General features: G+C 41.4%; 2 protein-coding genes across 2 annotated transcripts in view; one reads left to right on the forward strand and one right to left on the reverse strand.

Annotated features, from left to right (window-relative positions):
* LOC134218228 (uncharacterized) overlaps positions 1–26,560 on the forward strand; it is a 58,519-nt gene extending 31,959 nt beyond the window's left edge. The window contains exons 7-12 of the mRNA XM_062697149.1: positions 2,001–2,117; positions 2,230–2,330; positions 2,529–2,623; positions 24,477–24,669; positions 25,464–25,564; positions 25,813–26,560. Of these exons, the coding sequence (XP_062553133.1) occupies positions 2,001–2,117; positions 2,230–2,330; positions 2,529–2,623; positions 24,477–24,669; positions 25,464–25,564; positions 25,813–25,971 (766 nt within the window). The 3' untranslated portion in view covers positions 25,972–26,560. The remainder of the gene's footprint in view (positions 1–2,000; positions 2,118–2,229; positions 2,331–2,528; positions 2,624–24,476; positions 24,670–25,463; positions 25,565–25,812) is intronic.
* Positions 12,827–19,011, reverse strand: LOC134214627 (uncharacterized). Its single transcript, XM_062693949.1, has 2 exons — positions 18,825–19,011; positions 12,827–13,500 (listed from the first exon to the last, which is right to left on the reverse strand). The coding sequence occupies exons 1-2, from the start codon at positions 18,874–18,876 to the stop codon at positions 12,827–12,829; spliced, it is 726 nt and encodes a 241-aa protein (XP_062549933.1). The 5' UTR covers positions 18,877–19,011.
* Positions 26,561–27,414: the final 854 nt, after the last annotated feature.

The raw sequence follows: 27,414 nt of genomic DNA on the forward strand, positions 1-27,414 counted from the left end.
AAGTTTCAGACATAGTAATTAATTTCCACTCCGGGTGGCTTAATACCCGGCATATAGGCAATTAACTTTGAATGTACTGATCTCGAGTGGCGATCTCTCTTCGCTTGTGTGGTCGTGTTGGGATCTGACGACCAAACTGGCACAACCTCACACAACCCTACTTCATTGAGCGCCGTTGCTGATGAAGCAAGTGTGTAGGAGCCGGACAATACTAAATACTCATCCTACTTGGTTGACATGATGTGTACAAAAAAATACATTTGAGAGAGTTAGTTCTGAAAATGTATTGCGAGAGATCGGCTGGTACCTGGTGCTGGGAATTTGGTTTCATCAGTACCCGCTAAGCTGCGGTGGACGACGGAGGTCCTTCGTAGCTTAGTAGGGAAAGCACCTGTCATGCGAACTGGGGTCGTGGGATCAAACCCCACCGAAGGGGCGGTTACCCTCCAATACCTTTTCCGAACTAAATCTATCACATGTTGTACATATGCATAATCAAGTTTCAGACATAGTAATTAATTTCCACTCCGGGTGGCTTAATACCCGGCATATAGGCAATTAACTTTGAATGTACTGATCTCGAGTGGCGATCTCTCTTCGCTTGTGTGGTCGTGTTGGGATCTGACGACCAAACTGGCACAACCTCACACAACCCTACTTCATTGAGCGCCGTTGCTGATGAAGCAAGTGTGTAGGAGCCGGACAATACTAAATACTCATCCTACTTGGTTGACATGATGTGTACAAAAAAAATACATTTGAGAGAGTTAGTTCTGAAAATGTATTGCGAGAGATCGGCTGGTACCTGGTGCTGGGAATTTGGTTTCATCAGTACCCGCTAAGCTGCGGTGGACGACGGAGGTCCTTCGTAGCTTAGTAGGGAAAGCACCTGTCATGCGAACTGGGGTCGTGGGATCAAACCCCACCGAAGGGGCGGTTACCCTGCAATACCTTTTCCGAACTAAATCTATCACATGTTGTACATATGCATAATCAAGTTTCAGACAGATCTATGTGGCTTTCATTAGTTATCAAACTTTGGACTCTAGACGGAAACACAACTCTTATCCCTAGTTGGATTCAAATGACATAACTTACGTTTCGTGATCTGCTGCATAATTGTATAGACACCGTCATAAAGCCTGCAAAAGTCATCCATAATTCAAATAATTAGCATAATTCCTCGGAAAATTCCTACTTCTCCTCGTTCGGGTGGAAAATCGAACCAGCTGCTCCCGACAGCAGAACATTTTGCACATTTTATTCAATTAACCTCTTTCGCCATTCGGTGCGGTTCAAATAAACGCATGTGATGGCGCCCAGTGATATGGCGGCTTTTCTCACACTGCGAACTGAACCTGAGAGTTCAGTTAAATTGTTTCATACTTTGTTAGATTGATTGCAACGACTTTTTCATACATAGTAGATGAAGCGGTTTGTTGGGGTTCTACAAACAATGAGATATTTTCCAGAAACTTTTGTTTGATATTTGAAGAACAAAAAACCCAATCAATTATAAATTTATCATTTTATTATATATCACAAATCGATTTTTCATTGTTTTCCAAGTTCAAATTCGATATATGTATTTGATACCCTATCAGCTGACTTGTCACACTGATGTCAGCATAACAGCTTAACTCATAAGAGATAATGCTTTCGTAGATTACCTCCAATTGAAAAAAGAGTGACCAGCAAATTGGTTCACGTTATATAACAGATCATGGGTTGTGGGTTGGGGGCTTAAGCCCCGAAAACTCATTTTACTTGAATCCAGTGACGCACAGAACAGATTTTTAAACAATTCTGCATAAGAACTACATAGATGGGTCATGATGTTAAAGGTTTTATAGCAAAACAAAATAACAACGGTAAATTGCTTTTCAGGGCGATAAAGTATAAACAAACTCGCTGCTTGGAAAATCTTCAAAGTGAATTCTCTTTTACAACTTATGCCCTTATCCCCACAAGAGCTTAAAGTATGTAATGCAACATTTCAGCGCCAGCGAACGTTCTCCCTTCGAAGGATCATGCTGCGGAGGAGGTTACGCCACAGTTGACTCACTGCCCTCATCCCCCAATGCCGACGAGGAAGACAGCGAACCCGTTCCGACGAGGTGAGTCATTTTCCTTCAGGATTGCAAAGGCTGGGAAAACTTTTTGCCACCACTTGTGCGCCTTGCGCGTTATGCATCTCTGATGCTGCCACTTTCCACTTCTATTCCCCAGGTACCGGGTGGTGATGCTCGGGGATTCCGGAGTCGGCAAGACGGCCCTCGTCTCGCAGTTTATGACGTCGGAGTACATGCACACGTACGATGCCAGCTTGGGTAAGCTTAGTTTTGACGAATTTCATTAGGCGCAAATTAGGTGAAAATTGGGTCACACCCGCGTGCAGCAGTGGAGGAATCGAAATGACACTCGGGTGGCGAAACTGATGGCTTGATTGAGTAAACACCAATTTTAACACCTTCCATTTTTCTTTCTTTCTCGTTGGTACTGGTCCGTATTATCTTTCTTTACACAAGCAGATGACGAATTCGGCGAAAAGACCGTGAGCATTCTTCTGGATGGCGAAGAGTCAGAGATGATATTCATCGATCACCCGAATGTCGAGATGAGTGTGAGTATTGTGCAAAATATTTGTGATTCCAATTTAAGACTCCTATATTATATTGAATAACGGATTTCCATCATTATACATTATGGAATGTTTTAATGGATTATTTATTATTTATTCAGACTAAGGCCGAAGTGGCCTGTGCGGTATATAAGAGTCTCCATTTTTTCATTCTCCATTCGGTTCGGTCCATGGCTACACGTCGCTAACCACGCAGTCTACGGAGGGTCCGCAAGTCATCTTCCACCTGATCGATCCACCTTGCCCGCTGCGCACCTCGCCTTCTTGTGCCTGTCGGATCGTTGTCGAGAACCATTTTCACCGGGTTATTGTCCGACATTCTGGCTACGTGCCCGGCCCACCGCAGTCTTCCGATTTTCGCGGTGTGAACGATGGATGGTTCTCCCAACAGCTGATGCAACTCGTGGTTCATTCGCCTCCTCCACGTACCGTCCGCCATCTGCACCCCACCATAGATGGTACGCAGCACTTTCCTTTCGAAAACTCCGAGTACGCGTTGGTCCTCCACGAGCATCGTCCAGGTCTCGTGTCCGTAGTGGACTACCGGTCTAATGAGCGTTTTGTAGATTGTCAGTTTGGTACGGCGGCGAACTCTATTCGATAGGAGCGTCTTGCGGAGTACAAAGTATGTAAAAAGTATGCGTCTCCGAATTTCTCTGCTGGTATCATTTTCGGCAGTCACCAGTGAGCCCAAGTACATAAATTCTTCTACCACCTCGATTTCGTCACCACCGATGCCAACTCGCGGTGGGTGGCTCACATTGTCTTCTCTTGACCCTCTTCCTATCATGTACTTCGTCTTCGACATGTTGATGACTAGTCCGATCCGCTTGGCTTCCCTCTTCAGTCTGATGGAGGCTTCCTCCATGTTCTCAATGTTACGTGCCATAATATCTATGTGGTCGGCGAAGCCAAATAGCTGGACGGACTTATTGAAAATTGTACCACTCGTGTTAATCCCTGCTCTTCGTATTACCTCTCCAAAGCGATGTTGAATAGCAGACACGAAAGACCATCACCTTGCTGTAACCCTCTGCGGGTTTCGAAGGGACTCGAGAATGCCCCTGAAACTCGAACTACGCACATCACCCGATCCATCGTCGCTTTGATCAACCGTGTCAGTTCATTCGGAAATCCGTTTTCGTGCATTAGCTGCCATAGCTGGTCCCGATCGATTGTATCATATGCGGCTTTGAAGTCGATGAATAGATGATGTGTGGGCACGTTGTATTCGTGGCATTTCTGCAGTACTTGGCGAATGGCGAACACTTGGTCCGTGGTAGAGCGTTCGCCCATAAAACCCGCCTGGTACTGCCCCACGAACTCCCTTGCAATTGGTGCTAGTCGACGGAATAAAGTTTGGGAGAGTACCTTGTAGGCGGCGTTCAGCAATGTGATTGTGCGGTAGTTGCTACAATCCAGCTTATCGCCCTTTTTGTAGATGGGACACACGACACCTTCCATCCACTCCTGCGGCAAAACTTCCTCCTTCTCTTAAATCTTGGTAATCACCCGGTGCAGCGTTCTAGCCAGTGCCTCACCACCGTGTTGAAATAGCTTTCCTGGTAGTTGGTCAACCCCAGGGGCTTTGTTGTTCTTCAGCCGGCCAATCTCCTCCTGGATTTCCTGGAGATCCGGAGCCGGTAGAATTATGTCCTGCGCGCGTTCCTCCAAGTCCATCACCATACCGCCATCTTCGTCTGCCACATCACCATTCAGGTGCTCTTCGTAGTGCTGCCGCCACCTTTTGATCACCTCACGCTCGTTCGTAAGAAGGTTCCCGTTTATGTCCTTACACATATCAGGCTGTGGCACGTGGCCCTTACGTGAACGGTTCAACTTCTCATAGAACTTTTGTGTGTTATTAGCGCGGTACAGTTGCTCCGTCTCTTCACGGTCTCGATCTTCCTGCTGGCGCTTTTTCCTCCGGAAAATCGATGTTTTAATGGAATATTCTGAATTACTAGACACTACTTGAATCTTTTTAAGATAATCTGTTCTGAAGATTTGATGGCGGTTATCGATTGTTGATTCTGCATATCTCTTGAAGGATTCCTCGAAGATCTTGGTTATCACTCGTGCTCTACAATTTCATCTATAATCATTTTTTGGTTATCGTCAATTAAAAAAAAAAATTAAGAATGCAACAAAACAACATGGTAATTGAGAACAATTTTTAACCATCACCACATGTTTTTAATACAAAGCCTAAAAAAGCATACCACGTCAATAGTTTGTTTTGCGCTTATAGCCTCTTTAATGTGATGGAAACTAGTTCTTCTGCGTTTCTGGATTTGAAATATTTCAATCCACATTTTAAAAACATTTTGCGTTTATTTTAACCCAGGTCAAATCAAGATGCTAAAATAACTACCGTAGTTGTTTAGACGTTGATCGTTGATGATGTAGTTCGTGAGGTAGCCAATCACTCGATCGAACCGCGGAAACCCGACATCAGCAATCAATAATCGAAATCTACTTAGGGCTCAAAAAACGAACAATAAATGATATTTTAATATTTTAACACTCAAAAAAAAAATCACAAATCTAATGGAAAATGTTTAATAGAAAGCTATACGAATCTCATCGTAAAAGCTAGTAGCAATCGGCTCAGAAATGATATCAATCAAAAATCAATGTGACAACAAATTTCTTTATGTTTTAAATTGTCAATTGATAAAATTTCGCCAGCGAGTAGAAATCGTTTGAATTCGTATTTTAACTTGTAGCACTTGCCGTTACGTGTAGGTCCAATTTTTCCTCCTACCAATAAATCATAATGCCAAACCAAAGGCTTACCGAAACTGAGGGTTGGTTTGGTCGGAGGAGAATTCAAGAGAAAGTGTGAAGACTTCTCTTTCTCAATCCGTTTTCCGAGTGAAATAATAATTATTCTGTTTATTTTCGTAAAATTCGAAAATATGAGAAATCATAAGGACTGGGACATTACATTAACAAGAATAATAAAAACTAGAGCACCGTAATGCACCGTAATGAAAAGACTAAAATAAATACTCCCCCTAAACAATTAGAAAATTCCCATAAAAAAATAGAAAATTGCCAATAAAGAAATCATGGTATGAGCAATAAATAAATATAAAATTTCCATAAATAAAACAAAATTTCCATGAACAATTAAAAATTTTCCACAAAACAAAAATCAATAAGCACTTTTAAAAGCAAAAATTGCAATTATAAAAGAAGAATTTTCCATGAAAAAATAAAATGTTCCACAAAAAAAAAATACAAAATTTCCATAAATAAATCAATATAAGCAATAAAAAATTACAAAATTTTCCAAAAAATAAATATGTTTTCCATAAAAAAGAAAAAATTTTCCACAAAACGATCAATAAAGAGCAATAAAAAAAATAAGAAAATTTCCATAAAGAAATATAAAAAAGCAATCAAACTGTGCTTTTTTTCTATAGATGACCCCTTCTTTAAAAGCGTTTAAAGTTCATGTAAAATTTCATCAGCTTTATTTTTTTCTTGTATTTTTTTATGGAAATTTTCTTATTTTTATATTGCTCTTTATTGATTATTTTGTGAAAAGTTTTTACTTTTTTATGGAAAACATATTTATTTTTTGGAAAATTTTGTAATTTTTTATTGCTAATATTGATTTATTTATGGAAATTTTGTATTTTTTTCGTGGAACATTTTCATTTCTTTATGGAAAATTCTTCTTTTATAATTGCTATTTTTGCTTTCAAAAGTGCTTATTTATTTTTGTTTTGTGGAAAATTCTTAATTGTTTATGGAAATTTTGTTTTATTTGTGGAAATTTCATATTTATTTATTGCTCATACCCTGATTTCTTTATTGGCAATTTCCTAATTGTTTATGGAAAATTTATAATTTTTAATGGAAATTTTATTTTGCTGCCCCACGAAAAGGACTTTCACCACAAACTAACACCATTACGCACTACTTTAGAGCAGTGATCCCCAAAGTACGGCCCGCGGGCCGCATGCGGCCCTCGAAGACTTTTTCTGCGGCCCGCGAAGAATTTCAGAATATACACTACATGTGGCCCGTTGATAAGTAATAGATGACACATAACGCTTTTCATCATGCTGAGTTGTAGTTATACTTAGTTATACTCAGAGAATCTGTCAAGTTCACATCATTACGTTGTTTAAGCACCATCATGATTAATTGTATTCATCATTTCATAGATGTTACGTAGGCCACCAGCAAAAAACTTCGATGGTATGAAAATAGTAACTTCCTCCATTTTTTCGCAGATTCAACCGAACTAAATGTTGAGCTTCTGGTCAAACTAGTGTTGTCATACTGCTCCGAAATGAAGAAATTTTTAATAGAAGTTAGGGTTTGGCAACATTTAAATTTGCTTTATTTTTAACTCCAAAAAATAAGCTGAATATTAACGTACTTTACGCTACCAGGAGTTACTTTGGATTTTTGATTTTCTAAAAAAAACTAAACGGAAAAAATACCAATTTTAAAACAGAAAGTTGCCATCCAACTCAAGGATGTTATCGATCATTTAGTAATTCGCGTTCGATCATTTAGTAGTTTGTCAATAACTCATTCCGAAAGCTGAATTTCGAAATGTGTTGTATGGTGAACTTCTAGTGCGAAGGTTTTTCTACAACTCGACCTAATGGTTCGGTGGTAGAATTCAACTAACAACGGAGTTATAGCGCTAGTTGCAGTAGCTTAAACTAAATGATTGGTATTTTGTAATCATTTAGTCTAAGTTACTGAAACTAGAGCTATCCAGTATTTTGCGCGCGATAATGGCGGCCGAGTGAGTGCCATTTTGACATTCAAGAGGTAGAAAATATTTACAAATTTTTATCAATGTAGGCCTTGATTAGCTGAAAAATATTGGCACTCACCGGAATCTACAGATGTCAAATATTCTCCATTATGTTATTATGTTATTCAAAGATCATGCATATTTTGTAATTATTTAATTTAATTTTATAAGCATGTGAAAAAACCAAGATAAGGACGAATCTATAATGATTAAGATTGATGGTTTTATAAGAGGAAAGAAAATCTGTCACCAGACACTTCGGTGAAGTGATACTAATATAGTGTAAGGCTGAATGGACTACGCTAGACTCACTAAAACCAACTTCGTTTTCAGTAACCAATTCCATCTGACCTAAAGACTATATTATATGATTTTGTCCACCTAGGCCATCTTGGTTAACTTGGAGCCACTAAGCAGAAAAATATGTTTACATTATAGATAGTGGAATACATAGATGATGCTTTCGCTCATCTATAGATTCTACTTTCTATAGTTCACATACTTGATACACTTGTTGTTATCCCGTAGTTTAATTGTTATTGCCGCTAAGGGTCAGAAGTCTCATACAGTATAAGTGGTCTGCTAAAGGTGGCGACATGTTGGTAGTAAGATACCTTAAGTCCCTGCCCATCGGCTGCGGACACTTCAGCCGCCCTGGTAGAGGAGTTTTGTAGCACAGTTAGTGTCGAAATGCCTTTGGGCACATGTAGTGTATAGGACTCTTAAAGAATTGCCGGGGGAATTGGCAAAGAGTAGGTGCAACGGATGTTAGTTTCAGGGGATTTCAACGAGTCAAGGGTAGTGTATCAAGCCGTAAACTATCTGGGTATCGCCTCATCTAGGTATCTGGTTGCAGATTTCTTTTCCTCAAGAAAAACAACACTGATCATAAACATAATTATTATAGATTTGACTTTACTTTATGGCTTTCATATTCCTAGAAAATAAAATAAAATAAATGATTATAATTATAGCTTGAAAATTACCAAATTCTCGCAGAACATAACGGAAAATATTTGACATTTGTTTGTTTGTAGATTCCGGGGTGAGTGCCAATGTTTTTCAATGAATCGAGGCCTACATTGATTAAAAAGTGTAAATATTTTCTACCTCTTGAATGTCAAAAAGGCACTCACTCGATCGCCATTATCGAGCGCAAAATACTGGATAACTCCGTTACTAGTGGTATTTAAACAACGAACCATTAGGCAGAGTTGTAGAAAAACTTTCGCACTAGAAGTCCACCATACCACACATTTTGAAATTCAGCTTTTGGAATGATCTATTGACAAACTACTAAATGATCGAACGCGAATTACTAAATGATCGATACCATCCTTGATCCAACTATCAACATGACACCCGAATAGTGATAATGGCAATTTAATAGTAATTTACTTTATAATTCTAGTTTCAAACTGTTCAAAGTAGCCCCCGATTTGTCAAAAGAACCCTTGAACGATGGTACCCAAAATATTTAACAAAATCAAGAATTTAACCATGCTCCGATTGATGGATGAATAAAGGGTTTCTGTAAAATTCAATTGATCGGAAATCTGGAAACACGATAAATAGTGCGGAACTCAGATTTATTCGATTTCTTTTCAAAACTTCTGGCAAGTTCATCTGGCTTTGAAAACATGTTTGTCGTTATGACACGACAAGTTATGATCAATGGTGTCCCGAAATCTTCATTTTTATCTGTTCAATGACACAGAATTGGGAGATATCAATATGTTGACTGAACAAATAGGAAATGCATTATGCATTTTCACGCAGAAATTTTGCATATTTGAAGTCCTTGATAGAATAAGGTTAAGGAATCATCACTGTTGTGTGTAGTGAACAATAATCGTTCAACCAAAATTCAAAGTTTGGAATTTGGACGACATATTATGATTTAGGAAAATAGATTAACATATGTTCTGCAAACTATGCTAAAATCATGTTGGTTCGAAAAGATATTCCCCTGTCAAGTCCGCTGCCACAAAAGTATCTGTTAGTATCAACTAAAAGTCAGATTAGGTGATAAAAGAATAAAAACATGTAGAATAAAATGTTCTTACAAGTATGTTATTAAAAGAAGATACATCGCAACAACTTTTATTGAAATGTTAAAAAGATATTAAAATTCCTTATGATTTACAGCTTATTTTACATGAAATGGAAAACAAATCGTGCAAATGTACTGCGGCCGCTTCAACAGTTCAAAATTGCTATGCGGCCCTAGATAGTAAGCATGCTGGTGACCACTGCTTTAGAGTATCCATATCTTTTGTTTTTGCTGGCTTTTAAGATATCTGAGGGCAAAATTATGCAGAAGCCTTTGTATAATTGCATTATTTCTTCCCACTTGTCGCTTTAAAATTCACAATTCGAAATACATTTTTCATCAGGTAATCTTGGTGAACAAAAATAGAAAACATCGAATTCATATAAAGCTCCATTAGTTCCATTTCAATGCTGTATTTTTCTTGATGTTGACATTATGCCCAAAAAAACCCTGCTCTGATCACGGGTTTTGTTTGTTTGCGGTCGAAACACTGAGCCACTCTCATTATTTGACCGTGTCACCTTGGATAAAGTTATTTTGTTGCTTCAATCTTACAAATGTTTTTATACAATTGCATTGCAAAACACTGTACAATTCTCTAAAAATAGTTATTGGAAAGATCCATTAATTCTTCTTCGGTCTATGGCTTTGCATGGAGCGCCAAACTTAATTAAAACCCCGCCTCTCTTTAAGTGAGACATAATTAATTGATTTTTCAATATTTAAATAATTTTCTTAAGTATTTTTTTCTAGTTCCAGTTGGAATGTAGAGCCATAGAAGGAAAAGTGGGATTACATCATGTGGTGCTTAACCTTTGTCTCCGCCACTGATGGTTGTAGTCGTCGTTGAAGAGCGTGGAAGATTACTAATAGAAGAACGCTGCTTTCAATATGCCCGTTAAGAAGACCCATTGCAGAAATTTACTTCTCAACATCGTCAACGAAGCCGCTTGATAACTTCCCATGATCTGGGATATCCCTTCGTATGCGGCATTTAGGATGGTGCTTGTTCGAAAGTTCTTACATTCCAGCTTGTTGCCTTTTTTGTAGATGACGCATCTCAGGTAACATTTTAAGATTTATAACTCTCTTGAAGACCATAATTTACCCTACAAGAGTGTGGGAAAAAACAGTGTAAAACCAAAATGTTGCTAGGGATATGACCCCTTCGTTCCACTCCTCCGGTAACTGTTCAGTTTCCCACATTCTGACTATCAGCCTGTGCGTGCATACATGTGGTCAATTTTTACGAGTCCAACTCGATGAGTTCTGCTCCGATACCAGCTGGTTTATTGTTCTTTAGCTATTAACTTTTGAACTTAACTTCCCTCAAGGTGGGCACCGGTTGGTTTCCATCGTCCACTGCCTTAACCTTCACTACCTGAACTCTCCAATAAAGCTCCAATCAGATGTTCTTCAAAGTACAACATCCGCCTATCAATCACGTTCAACACGTTCATCCGTTAAGATGCTTCCATCCATATCCCTTATCCATCCTCCTCCGTGTGATTTGAGCTTCTGATAGAACTTGCGTATTTCTTGAGAACGGCACAGCCTCTGTTCCATCTCCTCGCACTCCGCTTCTTCCAGGCGGCGATTTCTGTCCTGAAAGTGGCGGTGAAACAGCGTTCACGTTCTGCTGAGTTCCTTGCTGCAGCGCGACCGGCCACGCTGCATCCTTCTTCTCCAGAATTTGTCTGCACTCTTCGTCGAATGAAACGTTTCGTGGAGTACGACCCACTTATCTGACGTTCACACTTAAATTTTTTCACCGATCTCGGCTGTGCAAATCTCGGTTTAAGCTCGATTGCTGAAATATCGGCTAAATAGACGTTTGATTACGGCGGCTCCTTTGAGTGCCGCAGTAAACAGATTACTTTTTCAGCTGATATATCAGCAGAAAGTCTCAAACCGAGCGCTCGGCTGTGCGGATCTCGGTAAAAGAATGAAAAAAAAAGCCGATCTGATCTGAGTGTGTTGTTCCACACTGTGCGTTAATGGCTACTATGACTAATGCTTTAGCAAACCTCAAGAAGGGCATAGTTTAACTATCACCAGAGAGTGGTCAGAGTCGATATTGGCGCCACCATAAGTTATGCCTTTAATAATGTCGAAAGGGGTCGTCCAACAATCAGAACGGTGTCGATTTGTGAAACAGTCTGCAGTGGCGATCACCACTCACCAGGTGTATTAATATGGAAGGCTGTTTTGGAAGTAGGTGCTGCGAATAATCGTGTTCTTGCAGGTGGCGAAATTAATTTGCCATAGGACGTTTTCGTTTGTCAGCCGGTGAACGTCAATCTTTCCTGAGCGCTGAGCTCCTCCTCCTAGCAAACTAGAGCGTTTAAATTTCCTATGATGATTTTTGTCTTGTGCCTTAGGCAACTGTCATACTCACGTTCGAGCAGCGCGTAGAATGCGTTCTTATCATCATTTATGCTTCCGGAGTGTGGGCTATGGACGCTGATTATGCTAAAGTTGAAGTTCGATCCTCAACCTACCCATTCTTTTATTGATCGGCCACAACCCGATCCCGCGCCTATGCATATCGCTCATAACTATGAAATTAGTTCCCAGCTCGTTTGTGTGGCCTCGGCTTTGGTAGATGGTATGATTACTTTTGAACGATTGCACCACCTCTTGCAACGCTAAGATGCCGTCTGTTAACTTTCGGTGGCGAAGAAAAGTGGTCTTCCGAGATTTACAATATCAGTGTATATTTGTTGATATTTTAATATCCTGCATGGTGTGTAAAACAGGGCATTACTGTTTGTGTTGAGGTACATCGAGAAAATCTACTCACGTTTAGTCAAACTTTGTCTTCTATGTCCGTCCTATGTCCAAGTCCCTTTCTGGTAGTTTGAGGTCTGTTTATAAGTTCTTGATAGGTATATGTTTGTAAATATTACGTAATTTATATTCATTACCTGAAGATCAATTTTTCATGCACTCAGCGATTTAGGTTAGCATTAGGTAGATATATATTGCATGAAATCTACATAAAATAGATAGTTTTATATTGATATAGTTGTAAGTTCAAGTATACTACCTTAGTTTAGAATAGTTTAAGCGAATAATATCAATATTTTAATAGGAATAATCAGTATAAAACAATATAATTCACTTTGTACTTCCTCGATGACTACACATGTCCACGTATGTTATTGTTATAATTCATATTGGTTATTAGTTGTCCATCTACCACTACTCGTCTATCATTTCTACGGTATAAGTATGATATACATATATTTGGATACAACCACGATCATTATAATAGCTAGGAGCGACACAACGCCGAGGGGTTGTAACACTCCCCCCCGGTATGCCAACTCCAAAGCTTGGCTTACATACTTTCGCTCCAAATATCAAGAACTGCTAGTTTAACGGCAGGACGCTCATAAACACCTTTGCTAGTCTGTACCGTTGCGCTACGTACTTGCCCTCCTTTTTCCACTATAGCTATAACCCGGCCTTTGGGCCAACAGTTTCGGGGCAGCTCTGGATCTACGATAACGACGACGTCGTCAACAGCTATGGGTTTAACCCTTTTGAACCATCTCGTTCTTCTTGTGATTTCAGGTAGATAGCTCCTAAGCCAACGCCTCCAGAACATGTTGGCCATTATCTGCGATGTCTGCCATCCTTTTCGCACCACGTGAACGCTGTCATCACATAGTGTTAGAGGTTTTGTTCCATCCGATGAACCTAATAAAAAATGGTTGGGTGTAAGGGCCACCTCCGATTCCTGATCCACAGGTACTTCAGTCAATGGGCGGCTGTTAAGCGTTGATTCTATCTGTATCAGTGTACTGCGCAATTCCTCGTCAGATGGTCGTTTGGTTTTGAGTACCTCAGTCAAATTTCGCTTGACCGATTGAATGAGCCGCTCCCAGCAACCACCCATGTGCGGACTAGCCGGTGGGTTAAAGTGCCAGGACATAGTAGGCGTCGTAAATTCCTTCGCAATTTCATGCTTATCCAACGCGCGCAGAGCGTCGCGAAGTTCTTTAGATGCACCTACAAAATTAGTCCCTCTATCGCTGTAGAAGCAAACTGGAGACCCTCGGCGAGCTATAAAATTGTTCAACGCCATAATGCACGAGCTAGTGCTGAGGGAGTTGGCGACCTCAATATGAAGAGCCCGGACAGTAAGACACGTCATTAAGACCCCCCAACGCTTTTCGACTCTTCGCCCCACTATGACTTCGATGGGTCCAAAATAGTCCACCCCTACATGAGAGAAGGGTCGGGAGAATGCGGCCATTCTTGCCAATGGAAGTTCAGCCATTTCTGGAGGAGCAGGAGTTGCATCACGGTTACGACACCACTGGCAGCTATTCCTTATACTGCGTAGTGTTCGACGGAGTCTAGGGATGCAATAACGTCGGCGAACCTCGTTTATAACTGTCGCGTAATTTCGGTGGTGATATCTTTGGTGGAAATCAGCAAGAAGAAGACTGGTTACCGGGTGACTATCAGGTAATATTACCGGATATTTCTCATCAGGATACAGGAATGTACATTTCGCGGCTCTGCTGTTCATCCTCAATACGTTATCCTCACCCAGAAACGGACTCATCTTATAAATTCTGCTGTTAGTTGATAGTCGTTTTTGGTGTCCATCTCCGTTGGCAACGGCGAGTATCTTCAACTCCTCGTTGTATACATTTTGTTGGGCTTGGCGAAAATGATACAACTGAGCCCACTGTAGTTCAGCTGATACCAAAGGTCCATGTTGCGAAGATTGTTGATGTTGTTTCGCTCGTATGTTGTCCACAAACCGCTTCACATAAGCCGTAACTTTCAGCAATCGTTTCCAATTTGAATATTTAGTTGCAATGACAACCGGTTCTTCAGCTTTGATGTGGGTGTTGACGAGTGCGGTTGATCGAAGTTCTTCGGTTGTTGTTTCTTGGTTAGAATGAATGATGGGCCATTTTGGCTCCGGCTGCTTTAGGAATTCAGGCCCTTGGAACCAGCGATCGCTACATCTCAGCTGTATATGTTTCGTCCATTTAGTGCCGTCATCAGCTACATTCTGCTCCGATTTAATCCAGTTCCAATCGTTGACTTCGGTAATGTCCAGGATTTCGCTCACTCTTGCAGCCACGTATTGGCTGTACCGCCGGTGGTCGGAACGTAACCAACACAATACATTGCGGGAGTCACACCAGAAAAAACGTCGTAGTACATGAATGGACAATGATTTGATTATGCTATCGGCCAGCCTGGCACCGATTACGGCAGCTTGAAGCTCTGATCGAGGTGTTGACAGATACTTCAGGGGAGCAACACGCGTTTTCGCCGCTACCAAAGCACATTCGATATGCCCGTCCTCCTCGAAACGTAGATATACAACGGCAGCCATTCCGTTTTCTCCTGCATCAACAAATGTGTGCAATTGAACCCGATTACGATCACCTATGGACGTTATTTGACGGTAACATCGGGGAATTTGCAGTTCCTCTAATTTCGGTAAACGTTCTGTCCATGTTTTCCAGCTGTCTAACTGCTTGCCCTCTATCTGATCATCCCACTTCAGTCCTATGCGCCATACATCTTGAAGCGTGACCTTCAGAGCCATCAGGAAATGGGAGATAAGTCCTAACGGGTCAAATATACTCATAAGGATACGGAGCAGCTCTCGTTTTGTTGGAGGTCTGCTTCCATCAAACAGCTTCGCGTCAAATCGAGTCCAGCAGATCTTATAAATGAAGCAATCGGTTGATGTATTCCACCACATCCCTAAAACCTTTTCAGTAGCGTACTCCGCCACTATATTGAGAGCCATCTCATTCATTGGCTTTTCACCTAGGGCTTTCAAAACCTCGGCAGAATTGGACACCCAGTTCCTAATATCAAACCCACCTTGCGCGTGGATGTATTTTACCGACTTTGCTAGCTCAATAGCTTCAGCTTCCGTCTCCGTGCTAGCGAGCATGTCGTCGACATAATGTTTGTTCTCCACGGCCTCAACTGCTAACGGAAACTCTTCACGGAACCTCTGAGCGTTTTTGTTCTTAACGAACTGAGCAGTGGTCGGTGACGAGCATGCTCCGAAGATCATTACGGGGACTATGAATGTGCTTGGCTCGCGTTCGCTGCTATCTTCGTTCCAAAGAAACAGTTGATAAAACTGATCCTCAGGCCGTATACCTATCTGGAGAAACATCTCGCGAATGTCTCCGCAAATACCAACACGATATTCACGAAATTTGTGCAAGACAGCGACCAACGAACTCAGCAAATCCGGACCTGTTAACAGCACCGAGTTCAGACTAACTCCACGTACGGTTGCAGCAGCGTCCCATACAATCCGAATCTTCCCTGGCTTATTGGGATTAATGACCGGAAACGTTGGTAGATACCATACCTGTCCCTTTCTCGCTGCTAGCTCTTCCGGCACTACTTTTTTAATATACCCTTTTTGTTCATATTCGGCTAGTTTTGCATTGTACGCAAGTCTTAAATCGTTGTCTTTTGCTAAACGTCTTTGGAGGCATCTCAGTCGTTGCAAAGCCATCGGTCGGCTGTCGGGTAAACGAATACTATCGAAACGCCAAAGAAGACCGGTCTCGTATTTGTTTTCGACGAATTTAAAAGCGATAATGCTCGTTCGTCGTCTATAGAAACAGTTGTGTTTGTCGGTTTCATTATCCCCAAACTGTCTAGGCAGAAATACTGCTTGACTTCCTGATGCAGTTGACTTTCGTTTTGTAGACTACACTCGCAGATGTGATAGCTGTAGTTCCCGTCAACTTTCTCTGGATTCGACCGCCATCCGAAGATCGTCCAACCTAGGCGAGTCTTGACGGCGATTGGTTCCCCATCCTTGCCTTCACGACAGCGCCTCACCAACGAGATATTGGCATGTTTTACGCCTATCAAGATCCTCGGCCGTACACGATTGTACGACTTCACCGGAACTCCATCCAGATACGCATATTTCCGCTTCAGCAATTCAACATCCAAGCTCTGGAAAGGCAACTCGAGCGAAGCAACTGTTCGAACTCCATTCAAATCAAATCTTCGCCCGTTCAGACCGGAAATTCCAAGATTTACTTGCCTTGACGTGTCTTCAAAGCGATGAGTTCCTCCTGTCCACCTTAAACACAATGGCGTTGTGTCTCCAACCAGTTCCAGTTCTTTGGAAATCTGCTCGTCTAGTAACGTCAGTTCTGATCCATCATCAAGGAAAGCGAAACAGTCAACCTTCGTGTTCGGTCCGAACAACGTTACGGGTAAATATCGGAATAACTCCACACTTGCTTCCACTTGATGAGTGTTGATGCTCCGCCCTTCGTTGGCTTTCCTTTGGCTGGAACAAGGAATTGGCTCACTCGGCACTGCAAGATTCTTATGAAGAAGAGAGTTGTGTTTGAATGTGCACCCGTCAACTCCGCACGTTTTGCTGTTGCAGTTTCCTCCATGCTGTCGAAGACATCTACGGCAAATTCTGAATTCGCGAACTGCTGCCCATCTAGCTTCATACGAGAGATCAATGAAACGTTTACACTTCGCAACAGTGCGGCAGTTGCCCTTGCATGTAGGGCATACAGATGATTCACTCGTTGTGTTTCCACTCTCGGAGTATCGCACTCGATTTCCAGTTGTTCAACGTTGGCCAACAGTTTCAGAAGAAGAAGATGCGGCATGCGTGTTTATGAACGCCTTCCTTGGCGTTTACCACGGTGGTCTTGGTCGAAATTGTAATATTTTCGTGGATTTGCTACGATGCTTGCATCTTCCGCGATAGAGAAGATCCAATCGGAAAATGTCATTAGGGTCACCCTTACAAGACTTTTGCTATGCCTCGCCCAGTCAAGTTTGATGGCAGAGGGAAGTTTACAAACGAGCTCCTGCATTAGCGTTACGTCCCGCATATACTCCTTACGTCCGCAAGCATCGATGACGGAACACAAGTTCTGCACCGCCAGTGCATAGTCTACTAGCTTTTCGATAGAATCAGCTCTTACTGGTGCCATGGAGAGAACTTTCTCCCGCAGAGAACTGATTATCATATGTGGCTGACCGAATCTGAGCTTCAAGACGCTAATCGCCTTTGAGACCATTGACGGATGCATGAGAAAGCTCCGAACGGCGGCAAACGCTTCATCTTTCAAACAATTCCGAAGTCGAATCATGTTCTCATTATCTCTATAACCGCACATCGAGGTTGTGCTTTGAAATGTTGATATGAACATCGGCCAATCTTCAGGATTCCCATTGAACTTTGGGAGGTCACATGGCACTGCTTGACGCGCAGCAATTTGTTCTCGCGAAAGAGTAGTGTTCATCCGCGAATCTCTCTGGTGTTTCGAAGCACCATGAACAGGGGTCGAACGTTCCCTCGGAGCAAATTGTCCCTGCTGATCATCAACACTTCTCTCTTCTGTTACGTTATCAGTTGAGTCACTGACATCATCGTCATTACTGAGAGGACTCGTTCCAGAAGAGTCCTGTATGTCGTCTGCCGCATAATCGCAGCTTGAACAGGAGTCATCCTGTTCGCGTCCATCGCCATCATCAGCATCGTCCTCGGATACGCCATCGGATTTCTCCTGCCTTCGTAACCAACCTTTCACTTTAGCCAACGGATCGGTCACTCGGGCCCCAGGTACAGGGCAGCTTCGTACTTCTGCGACTTCCTCCATCAACTCGAATTTCTTCTTCATGAACTCCCTGCGCCGCTTCATCTCCTCCAGCATTAACGTTTCTTCGGCAAGCACCTGCTGCATCTGCAGTTTCAGCGACAGTGCTGATTTGCATGATGCACTTGACACCAACGACTTTGCTTTGACCGTAGCATTCACTTTCTTATCGATTTCCGCCAGCAACATAGCATCCAGATTTCCTAAATTGTCACGATTAGTAGATTCCGGAATTGGTCGAAGGTCCTTGGAGGTAGAACCCTTCACCGATTTAGGTTTCCCAGGGTTAAACTTTGTACTCGTTTTGGTCGGCTTTGTTTTCCGCGCTGCGCTGTGGATTTTTTTAGACGTCTTCTGCTTGACCTGGTTTGCCTCCGCGGTTTCGCAATTCAGGCAAGACCATTCACAGTCTTCGATGTCCTCATTTACTCCTGCACAAATAGAATGGCACCAACACTTACAAGTAACACATTTGACCATCCGATTATCACCTACGGCACTGCACATAACACATTTTCTTCCCTTTGTTGAGGCTCGAATCCGGAAAGCTATCGGTGATTTATTATCAACTTCTCGCGATTCCGGCAGTTCACCGGCGACAGAAATCTTACTTTTGGGCTTTGAGTCGATGGGGGTCTTTATTGGGCTTATGCTTCTGAGAGGGACGTGTCTTTTCTGGTTTAAGCTTACCTTCAGCACCTCTACTGGTTGTTGGGGTATAATCTTTGTTCGGATTGGACATCTTCCACCTCTTCTAGTAAACGATATTAAAAGTTGTTAACTTTCGGTGGCGAAGAAAAGTGGTCTTCCGAGATTTACAATATCAGTGTATATTTGTTGATATTTTAATATCCTGCATGGTGTGTAAAACAGGGCATTACTGTTTGTGTTGAGGTACATCGAGAAAATCTACTCACGTTTAGTCAAACTTTGTCTTCTATGTCCGTCCTATGTCCAAGTCCCTTTCTGGTAGTTTGAGGTCTGTTTATAAGTTCTTGATAGGTATATGTTTGTAAATATTACGTAATTTATATTCATTACCTGAAGATCAATTTTTCATGCACTCAGCGATTTAGGTTAGCATTAGGTAGATATATATTGCATGAAATCTACATAAAATAGATAGTTTTATATTGATATAGTTGTAAGTTCAAGTATACTACCTTAGTTTAGAATAGTTTAAGCGAATAATATCAATATTTTAATAGGAATAATTAATATAAAACAATATAATTCACTTTGTACTTCCTCGATGACTACACATGTCCACGTATGTTATTGTTATAATTCATATTGGTTATTAGTTGTCCATCTACCACTACTCGTCTATCATTTCTACGGTATAAGTATGATATACATATATTTGGATACAACCACGATCATTATAATAGCTAGGAGCGACACAACGCCGAGGGGTTGTAACACCGTCCTTAAGCACTTCGGCTAGTGCTCCCGATGAAGATGAGGGATTTGCAGTTCCACGAACCGAGCTACCAATCACTAGTACCTTTTCGTCGCTGTAGTCTCCGCCGATTATTTCTGTCCGTCTTCTCTCGCTGATTATGCGTTGTTTGTTTTTTAAAGGATGGCTTGCTGAGCCTTACACCAAACCCCCTAAATTTCCGGAGGACCATTCCCCCTTAATTTCAAGTGGACCATTTTGCACAGTTTCGCTTAGAGTCCTTTGCGGGCACTCGGACGATGATCAGCTGCCCTTAAGATGAGTAATAGACGCTATTGTGAACTGTTCATTTAACAAAACCTGATGGTGAATTCCGGATGTCATGCTGAGTTCGCCAGTCTCGCAGTCGTTTCGTGTCCGTATCTGACGTCCCACGTGCCCACAACGGGGCCAATTACGCATCGTATATTGGGCCTAGAAAGCGGGGCATAGCTCCGGACCTTACTAGACCCCCCTAGTAACATTTTGAATAACTCAAAGATAAAGATTGGAATTAGCTCGGCTTACTGTGACGTGATGAAACAACTATTGGCGGGTGCCAATGAAGCTGGCTTGATAACTTCCCATGAACTCATTCACTAATGGTGACAGACGACGGAAGATGATTTGGGATATCACTTTGTAGGCGGCATTAAGGATGTTTGGGCTATGGATGGTGATCGCTCGAAAGTTCTCACACTCCAGCTTGTCGCATTTCTTGTAGATGGGGTATATAACCCCTTTCTTCCACTCCTCCGATAGCTGTTCAGTTTCCCAGATTCTGACTATCAGTTTGTACAGGCAAGTGGCCAACTTTTCCAGAATCTCCGGAGGAATTTCTGGGGAAATTTCCGGAGGAATCCCTGGAGATATTTCCTGGTGGATTCCTGGAGAACTTCCCGGGGGGATTGTTGGAGGAAGTCCCGGAGGGATGCCTGGAGAGCGCCCTAGAGTTATTCCTGGAGGAAGTCTTGGAGGGATTCCTGGAGGAAGTCTTGGAGGGATTCCTGGACAAGTCTTGGAGGGATTCCTGGAGGAAGTCTTGGAGGGATTCCTGGAGGAAGTTTTAAAGAACGTGCCGGAAGGATTCCTGAAGGAAGCTCCAGAAGGATTCTCGAAGAAAGGCCCAGAAGGATTCCTGGAGGAAGTCCCGTAGGGAATGTTGTAAAAAGTGCCGTAAGGATTGCTGAATAAGGAGGTCTATTCACTCCCCCAACTCAAATAGAGGTTCCGTTGCACACCCCAACTAAAAAAAATCCTGAAAAGTCAATTCAATTCAAAAACATTTTTTTTAGATAACACCAGATCTCGACGTTTGGGATTTTTTTCGTGTTTCAAAAAAGTCAAACTTTGACCGCTTTGGTCAAACACTTAACGAAGTCCGATTGAGCTCAAATTTTGCATGGGGACTTTCTTCATCTTCGTTCATTAGCGGCTGTTCAGCGGAGGCAATGTACAAGAAGTCCCACGCGTTAAGTTGAGAATACTTTCGAACGCATTTTATTAGCTTGGCTTGCTTCCAATCTATAGTGTGGTTCTGGTCACTAGTATGTGCTGCCACGCTCGAGTCATGGAACCTGTCGTTGTCAACTGCGTTCTTATGTTCTTTTAAACGAACCTTCGAAAACTGAACAATCAAAACAAGGGTTTGTTTGGGCTTACTGACACAGTCGATGACCTGCCGGTGGGGTCGACGCTCCCGGCTTGTTGACGCCGGTGATTGCTTCTTAATGAAGCGCTGCACAATGGCGATTGCTTGCCGGCGGTTTGACAGATGGAGGTCCCCTGGCCTTCCCTCGGACTAATATGTGGACGAATCGGTCTGCTTCCGACCAGTTGACGGTTCGACGGTTGTCGGGGATTTCCGTCCGTTGGGGAGAAGCGTCCCGCTTGGGTGCGAAAAGAATCTGCGGGCGGGAAAATCAAGCCAATCTGGCTACACAAAACACATGAGCACAAACACATTTAGCACACTTCATAGCAACAAACTTTACCTTCGCAAGGTTTTCTTCGCCTACTATCGCACGCAAAATCTTTATGCACACTTTCTAATTGCTAAGGAACGAACAATTATTAATTAACTAATTACATTAAAGTCACAGTAACACATACTTTCGAACAATTGAAATAATTACTAGCAAACGCGGACACTTCCAACTCATTAGCTGATCACGGACGAAATGATCGAGTCCGTGAATCCTCAGCTCAAGGATGGTGGGCTCGGACATAACCGGAAACACGTCATTTCCCAACCCCCTTCGTGCATGATCGTGACCTTATTGGAACGATGGATAATTGACACGAAAGTTGTGCTGCTTTCCCTCTCCTACCTTATCCGAAAAACAAATGGCCTCGACCTTGGCTTGGCTAATTGATAGTGCCCGTTTGCCTACTTCAAGGGACAATTATGTACATTAATTGGCGATTGAAAGGTGTAGCTGCTTACAATCTACCTTATTTACAAAAACTATATTCAAATTTATTCACAATATTCCTGACTGCTACAATGTGTAGGCATCGAATTTAAATAATTAATAGGTACCTTCAAAAAAACAAAGAATTCTGCGAATATCTGCCACAACACTACTCTCGAGTTACTTCAAACCAAAAACACGTCTAGTTGACAAACCATCACTTTCTTCCGGAAGCTATTCCCGCACTCCTCTCCCAATTCCCCTCAACGCCAACCCGAGAAACATTCGTACCAACATTAAGTAATTGGAGTTGTGAACTGTGAGAAGTGAGATGTGTGTTAATAGTATTCATTCAAAGGGTATATAGAATTTTAAATGTTTGTAAATTGAAATCGTTTTTAATGAATATAATTATTTGGAATGTTGTTTTTTTGTGGTACAGTTTTAAAAAATATCCGAGATATAAACTTTTTTTTTGTCTTCATTAGCGAGACTTTCAGCCCTAGGCTGGGTCGTCTCGTAGATATAAACTTGATTTGATTGTATTGGGAAACATTTTGTGTCGGTAACAGTACAGTAAGTCATTCAATTCAAACGTTTGCTTTGGGCCGTCACTGCCTCACTTTTTTTCGGTGCGCTCTTGAAGCGTAAGCACCTTTACTATTATTGGCTACCGTTGCCAGTTTTCCGCGGATGAATCGAGTGATTCGTTGAATTGTTGGAAATGACAGTATGGTGTAATCCCGAGCCTCCTATCAAAAGCTTGTTTTCTAAGTAAGCGTCCAGTAATTCATTGAATAAATTCTAATTGTTACTTGCATCAATATGTGGACATTCATATTTCTAAAATCTGCTAAAATCTCAACAGAAAAGTACATCTTGGCGACGCATAATATCTTCACGTGCTGAGGTCAATAGCATTTTGTCTCCACTCAACAGCTCTGACCCGCTTTTCGTATGAGACGATAGTCTGCGAACGATAAATTCTCGTTAATGGAAATAAAGAAACGCTCCGTCATAGGAATATCACATAAAATTGGCGACCCACCAGCTTAGTAAACACAACACAAACAAAGTGATAGCTGAATTGCGCTCCACATTGTGTAGCCGAAGCCCAGCATCAACAGTTTGTTTTTTTATTGCATACCTATGTACTATAGATTGACCCGGAAAAGAAAAGTTACAATCATCGACAAACAGACATAATATGTGCTGTAGATATTTCCATCGATCAATAAGATTGTTGCCCAACTTATTAAGGGAGATAAATACTGTGCCTTTGTGACCCATCGAGAAGAATGTTTCTTTTTCAAATGTATCAAAAAATGCTGTAGCCGAGTTTCAGTATGTTTTTGAACTAAAGTAAAACGCTGCCATTGATAGAACAGAACACGTACGGTAATCAAGATTAAATTAACGAACTTTGAATACATTTGATCGCATATAACACTTGTTTTGTTCTTGCTAAACAGTAATGTGCCATACTTGAATTTGATGGAAAGAATAGTTAGATTCAACTTGGGTTCAAGTTTGACGAAATGAAGCTTATTTCATAATAATTTCAATGGCTGGATCAATCTAATGCACTAGGCGTGTTTGAAATTCTTCCATATCAAATAAAATTCCGTCAGTAGCGCTATTGCTTCGGTGATGGAATCGATAAGTAATTACTCACTGTCACCTAATTAGAAGCCGGCGAAACCGTTGTTGTCCGTGCTGTTGTCTCGTCACATCGATTCTTATCATATTCCCTCCCCACAAATGCCACTTAATCAGAGTGGTCGGAGCTGGAGAGGCTCAATTTCCAATCATCTCCGCTCGATATATCCGGGCCGCATCATCTGTGGTGGGCGTAAGGGAGGCTTAACTACACGGCGTGAATATGAGGTGAGGATAATATGGTTGCTCGTTTCCGACAAAGATTGCGGCATGTGGGTATGCAAATAACTTCAAACGTTCCATCGCCGTTGACGATGGTCGATGATGTTGCATCAGCACTCCACCGCTGATGATCGATCAAGAGGATAGATGGGGGGAATTAGTGAGACAGCATGACACATGATGTCGCCTTTTGGGCGACACACGTGTTGGAATTACTTAGCCAATGTGGTGCGCTCGACCACAATCGGATTTGGGTGATTCGCATACGAGGATTTGTTGCACGATAGTATTTGACCATATATAAAACATGTGAGCTAGATTTACTTCCCAGGAAAATGCAATTCAAGATTAATTCAAAAGCATACCGACATATAAAAGTGCAGCTCGATTGAATAACCTACTTTCAATAGAAAAACTGCATTCCAACCTCATAACTTTCCGACAAGCAAACACACTAACCGCATTTCCCTAATCTATCCTAATTCCCCAACCTGTTCCAAGCCCAAGCCGCCGAATAAACTAATCTCATAAAATTACGGTACTTGCATTTTCCGCACGCGCCTGCACCACACCAATGCTGATCATGATCTCGGCCAACCCCGCCAGGTGGAGAACTCGTTATCAACATATGAACCTCATGCCTGCGTCGTTGTTTACTCTATCGTGGACCGAAACTCGTTCCGGGTCGCCGAGGAAATCCTCAACTATCTGTGGTCGGAGAACTACACCAAGGAGAAGGCGGTCATCATCGCAGCGAACAAGTCCGATCTGGCCCGGTCCCGTGTGATCAACACCTCAGGTAGGTCAGCTTTTTCCAGCTCTGTTCCAAAAATTCCATATACAAGTCGCTGGCCACGATAATGCTACCGCGCTGGCTTCTGTGTACTCAATTTTAGAGGGCTCAAAAAAATCAGTATTGAGAATTTCTTTGAAGTATCTTTTCAATACCAGAGTAAGACATAAAGAGTATAGGACGCATATTTTTGAGAGACAGAGAGTCTGATATATTATGTATCTGCATTCAATGGTTATTTCCAACCATGAAGATTTCATTATTGCAAATGGTATTGCGGTTCTAGTTATTAAATATTTGTTTGATTTTTGTGAGCCATCTTCGTAGAAATTTGTATTGACGGAAAAATCTAGGCCAGGACGAGAATGAAATCCTTTAAAACCTCTAACTGAAACTGCTGTACAGTAGATTGGTCTACAAAAAACAAATAAAACTATCTTTTCGTTGAATTCAATAGAAAATGTTCCATACAATTTTTTTTTTTTGATAGAATGTTTCTACATTGTTAGAATAATGGATCTTTTCTTGTTTTCTTGATTTTACAATTCCTTTACAAACTTAAAATTAAAAATGCCCACCGCACATCTTTCCGTCAAGTGAATTGGCAAGTATTAATTCTGTAATTCATTTGACCAATGAAAAAGTAATTTTTTTCTCATGGGCCAGTCTGTTATGCGGGTATGCATAATTCAACGCAGCGGCCACTCGCGGTAGCAAACAATTTTGCGGATTTGACGATGTTCTGTTTCTTTTTTTTTCTCATTCCATTGCGTGCTCCACCGTTAATGTGTCAATTGTAGAGGGAAAACAGTTAGCAACCTCGCGAGAGGCGAAATTTATCGAGACGTCGAGCGGGATCCAGCACAACGTGGACGAACTGCTCGTGGGTGTGCTGAAACAGGTGAGTCCGATCGAACATCTTCTGAATGCAAAAATGCTGTTGGTGTTCCAGATCGGGACAGGCATTTGAGCCACTTTTCACTCCGCAGAGAACCATGGCTTTAAGGGTGCATGGATGGTGCTTCAATAATTTGTTGCGAATGGTGAACTACATTCGTTCCAGCGGGAGAACGCAGTTCGCATTCCAATCAATTCAATATACGCAGATACCAATCGCATAATTTTCTCCGATTTATTTCATCTAATTAGATCCGACTCAAGGAGCAACGTGAGAAACGAGCCAGTGCCACCAACCTGCGGAACTCCCGAACCCAGATGTCGCTGCACATTGCCAAGGAAATTCTGCACAAAATCTGTCTCACCGACATTACCAAATCTAAGAGCTGTGAAAATCTGCACGTTCTCTAAGGTGAACCGCACGTAGTCATCCAACCAACAAGGTGGCAAAATCCACGAAATCAACCGAAAGCAGGGTAAAATAAAAGTGAAATTCCATTGCTGTTACCTAACCACGCTGGTTTGCAAACTTCCTCTGATACCTACCTTTCTTCGTCTTCTTGACTGTTGTGAGCTCATATTGCCAAAAACTCAGCTCGGTGTCGTAGTATAGAAACAGATGTAGACCTACCTTCCCAAAACTTAATTTAAATTGCTCCCCCTGGGGAGAGAAAAGAGCACAAAAAACAGGTAATCACCTCGTGATCCGGAGTAGGATTTATTGTTCGAATGTAAACCCAGTTAGTCTAATGTCCCAATTATGTTCTCGTATGTGACTATGGTGAAAAGCTTAGCTTAGAAATAGAACAATGAAAGCTGAAAAGTCATAAACCTACATCCACACGTTAAGAAACTGGTTGAAAGCAAGGTCAAATGTTGTTTAATTGCAGTGGCGCAATGTTTCTCAAATGCCCAAATATGTACGTCTCATGATAAATTAGAAATGTTTCATTGAAAACTCCTTCGAAGTTTCCTGAAATATTTAGTTGATTGAGAGTTCAACTGCTTATGTTAAACTATTTGCGAGGTTTCGCCTTTTCAGTCTGGATATTTTTAGAACAACCGTTTAACATCTGTCCCCACGTTTCGACAACAAAGGCAACACACACTTGCCGAATTGTTGGGATAGATTTGAAACGGTTGTTCTAAAAATATCCAGCCAAAACATCGCAAATAGTTTCCCGAAAAATAAAATAAAACACATATTAAGAATGTTGGATACATTTAAATACAATTGAGTTCAATTATTTTAATTTAAAGTTTTGGGCGCGTTTTGAATAATCAGTTGCCCTAGCTTTTGTTTGGAATATAGGATCTATTTACCAGGTCAGTCCAGAAACATAAACCATACATGAATTCAATATCGCAAGCGTTTGTTGGTGCGTATGTACGCAACCACAAAATGTTCCTCATAGTAATTCCCTATTTCAAGTTCGAGTTCAGTATCTAGATCTTGATGCATTAACTGTTCTTCCAGATCTTTATATATGAAAATATATTTTTTTATTTTTTAACTCAATTTGTATCATTTTTTATTGATATCTTTTTGGAAAAATCTCAAAAATGATAAACCAAACAATAATTTACGTCCCAACTCTTTATTCTCGATTAATATTGATTTGAGTACATGTTACAGTACATTCAAGAAGAAATAATCCTAGTTGCAAAAGTAGTTTTTTTTTTCTGATCAAATTCAAGCCGAACACACATTACTTGTTTTTCCTACACATTCTGAGAAATGAGTTGATACAAAGCCTTTCTCACTGAATAAGCCGAATAATTTTATTTATTTATTACCAGACTAAGGCCGGAGCGGCCTGTGCAATACATAAAAAAACTTCTCCATTCAGCTCG

The sequence above is a fragment of the Armigeres subalbatus genome, chromosome 2, assembly GCF_024139115.2.
Source record: "Armigeres subalbatus isolate Guangzhou_Male chromosome 2, GZ_Asu_2, whole genome shotgun sequence".
NCBI classification, from domain to species: Eukaryota; Metazoa; Arthropoda; class Insecta; order Diptera; family Culicidae; genus Armigeres; species Armigeres subalbatus.

Excerpts from the sequence above, each read along its gene's own strand:
- LOC134214627 (XM_062693949.1), bottom strand. The coding sequence starts at position 18,876 with ATGTCCAATCCGAACAAAGATTATACCCCAACAACCAGTAGAGGTGCT. Across the intron at positions 13,501-18,824 it reads AACCAGTAGAGGTGCTGAAG|GTGCATCTAAAGAACTTCGC; the intron begins GTAAGCTTAAAC and ends CTAATTTTGTAG.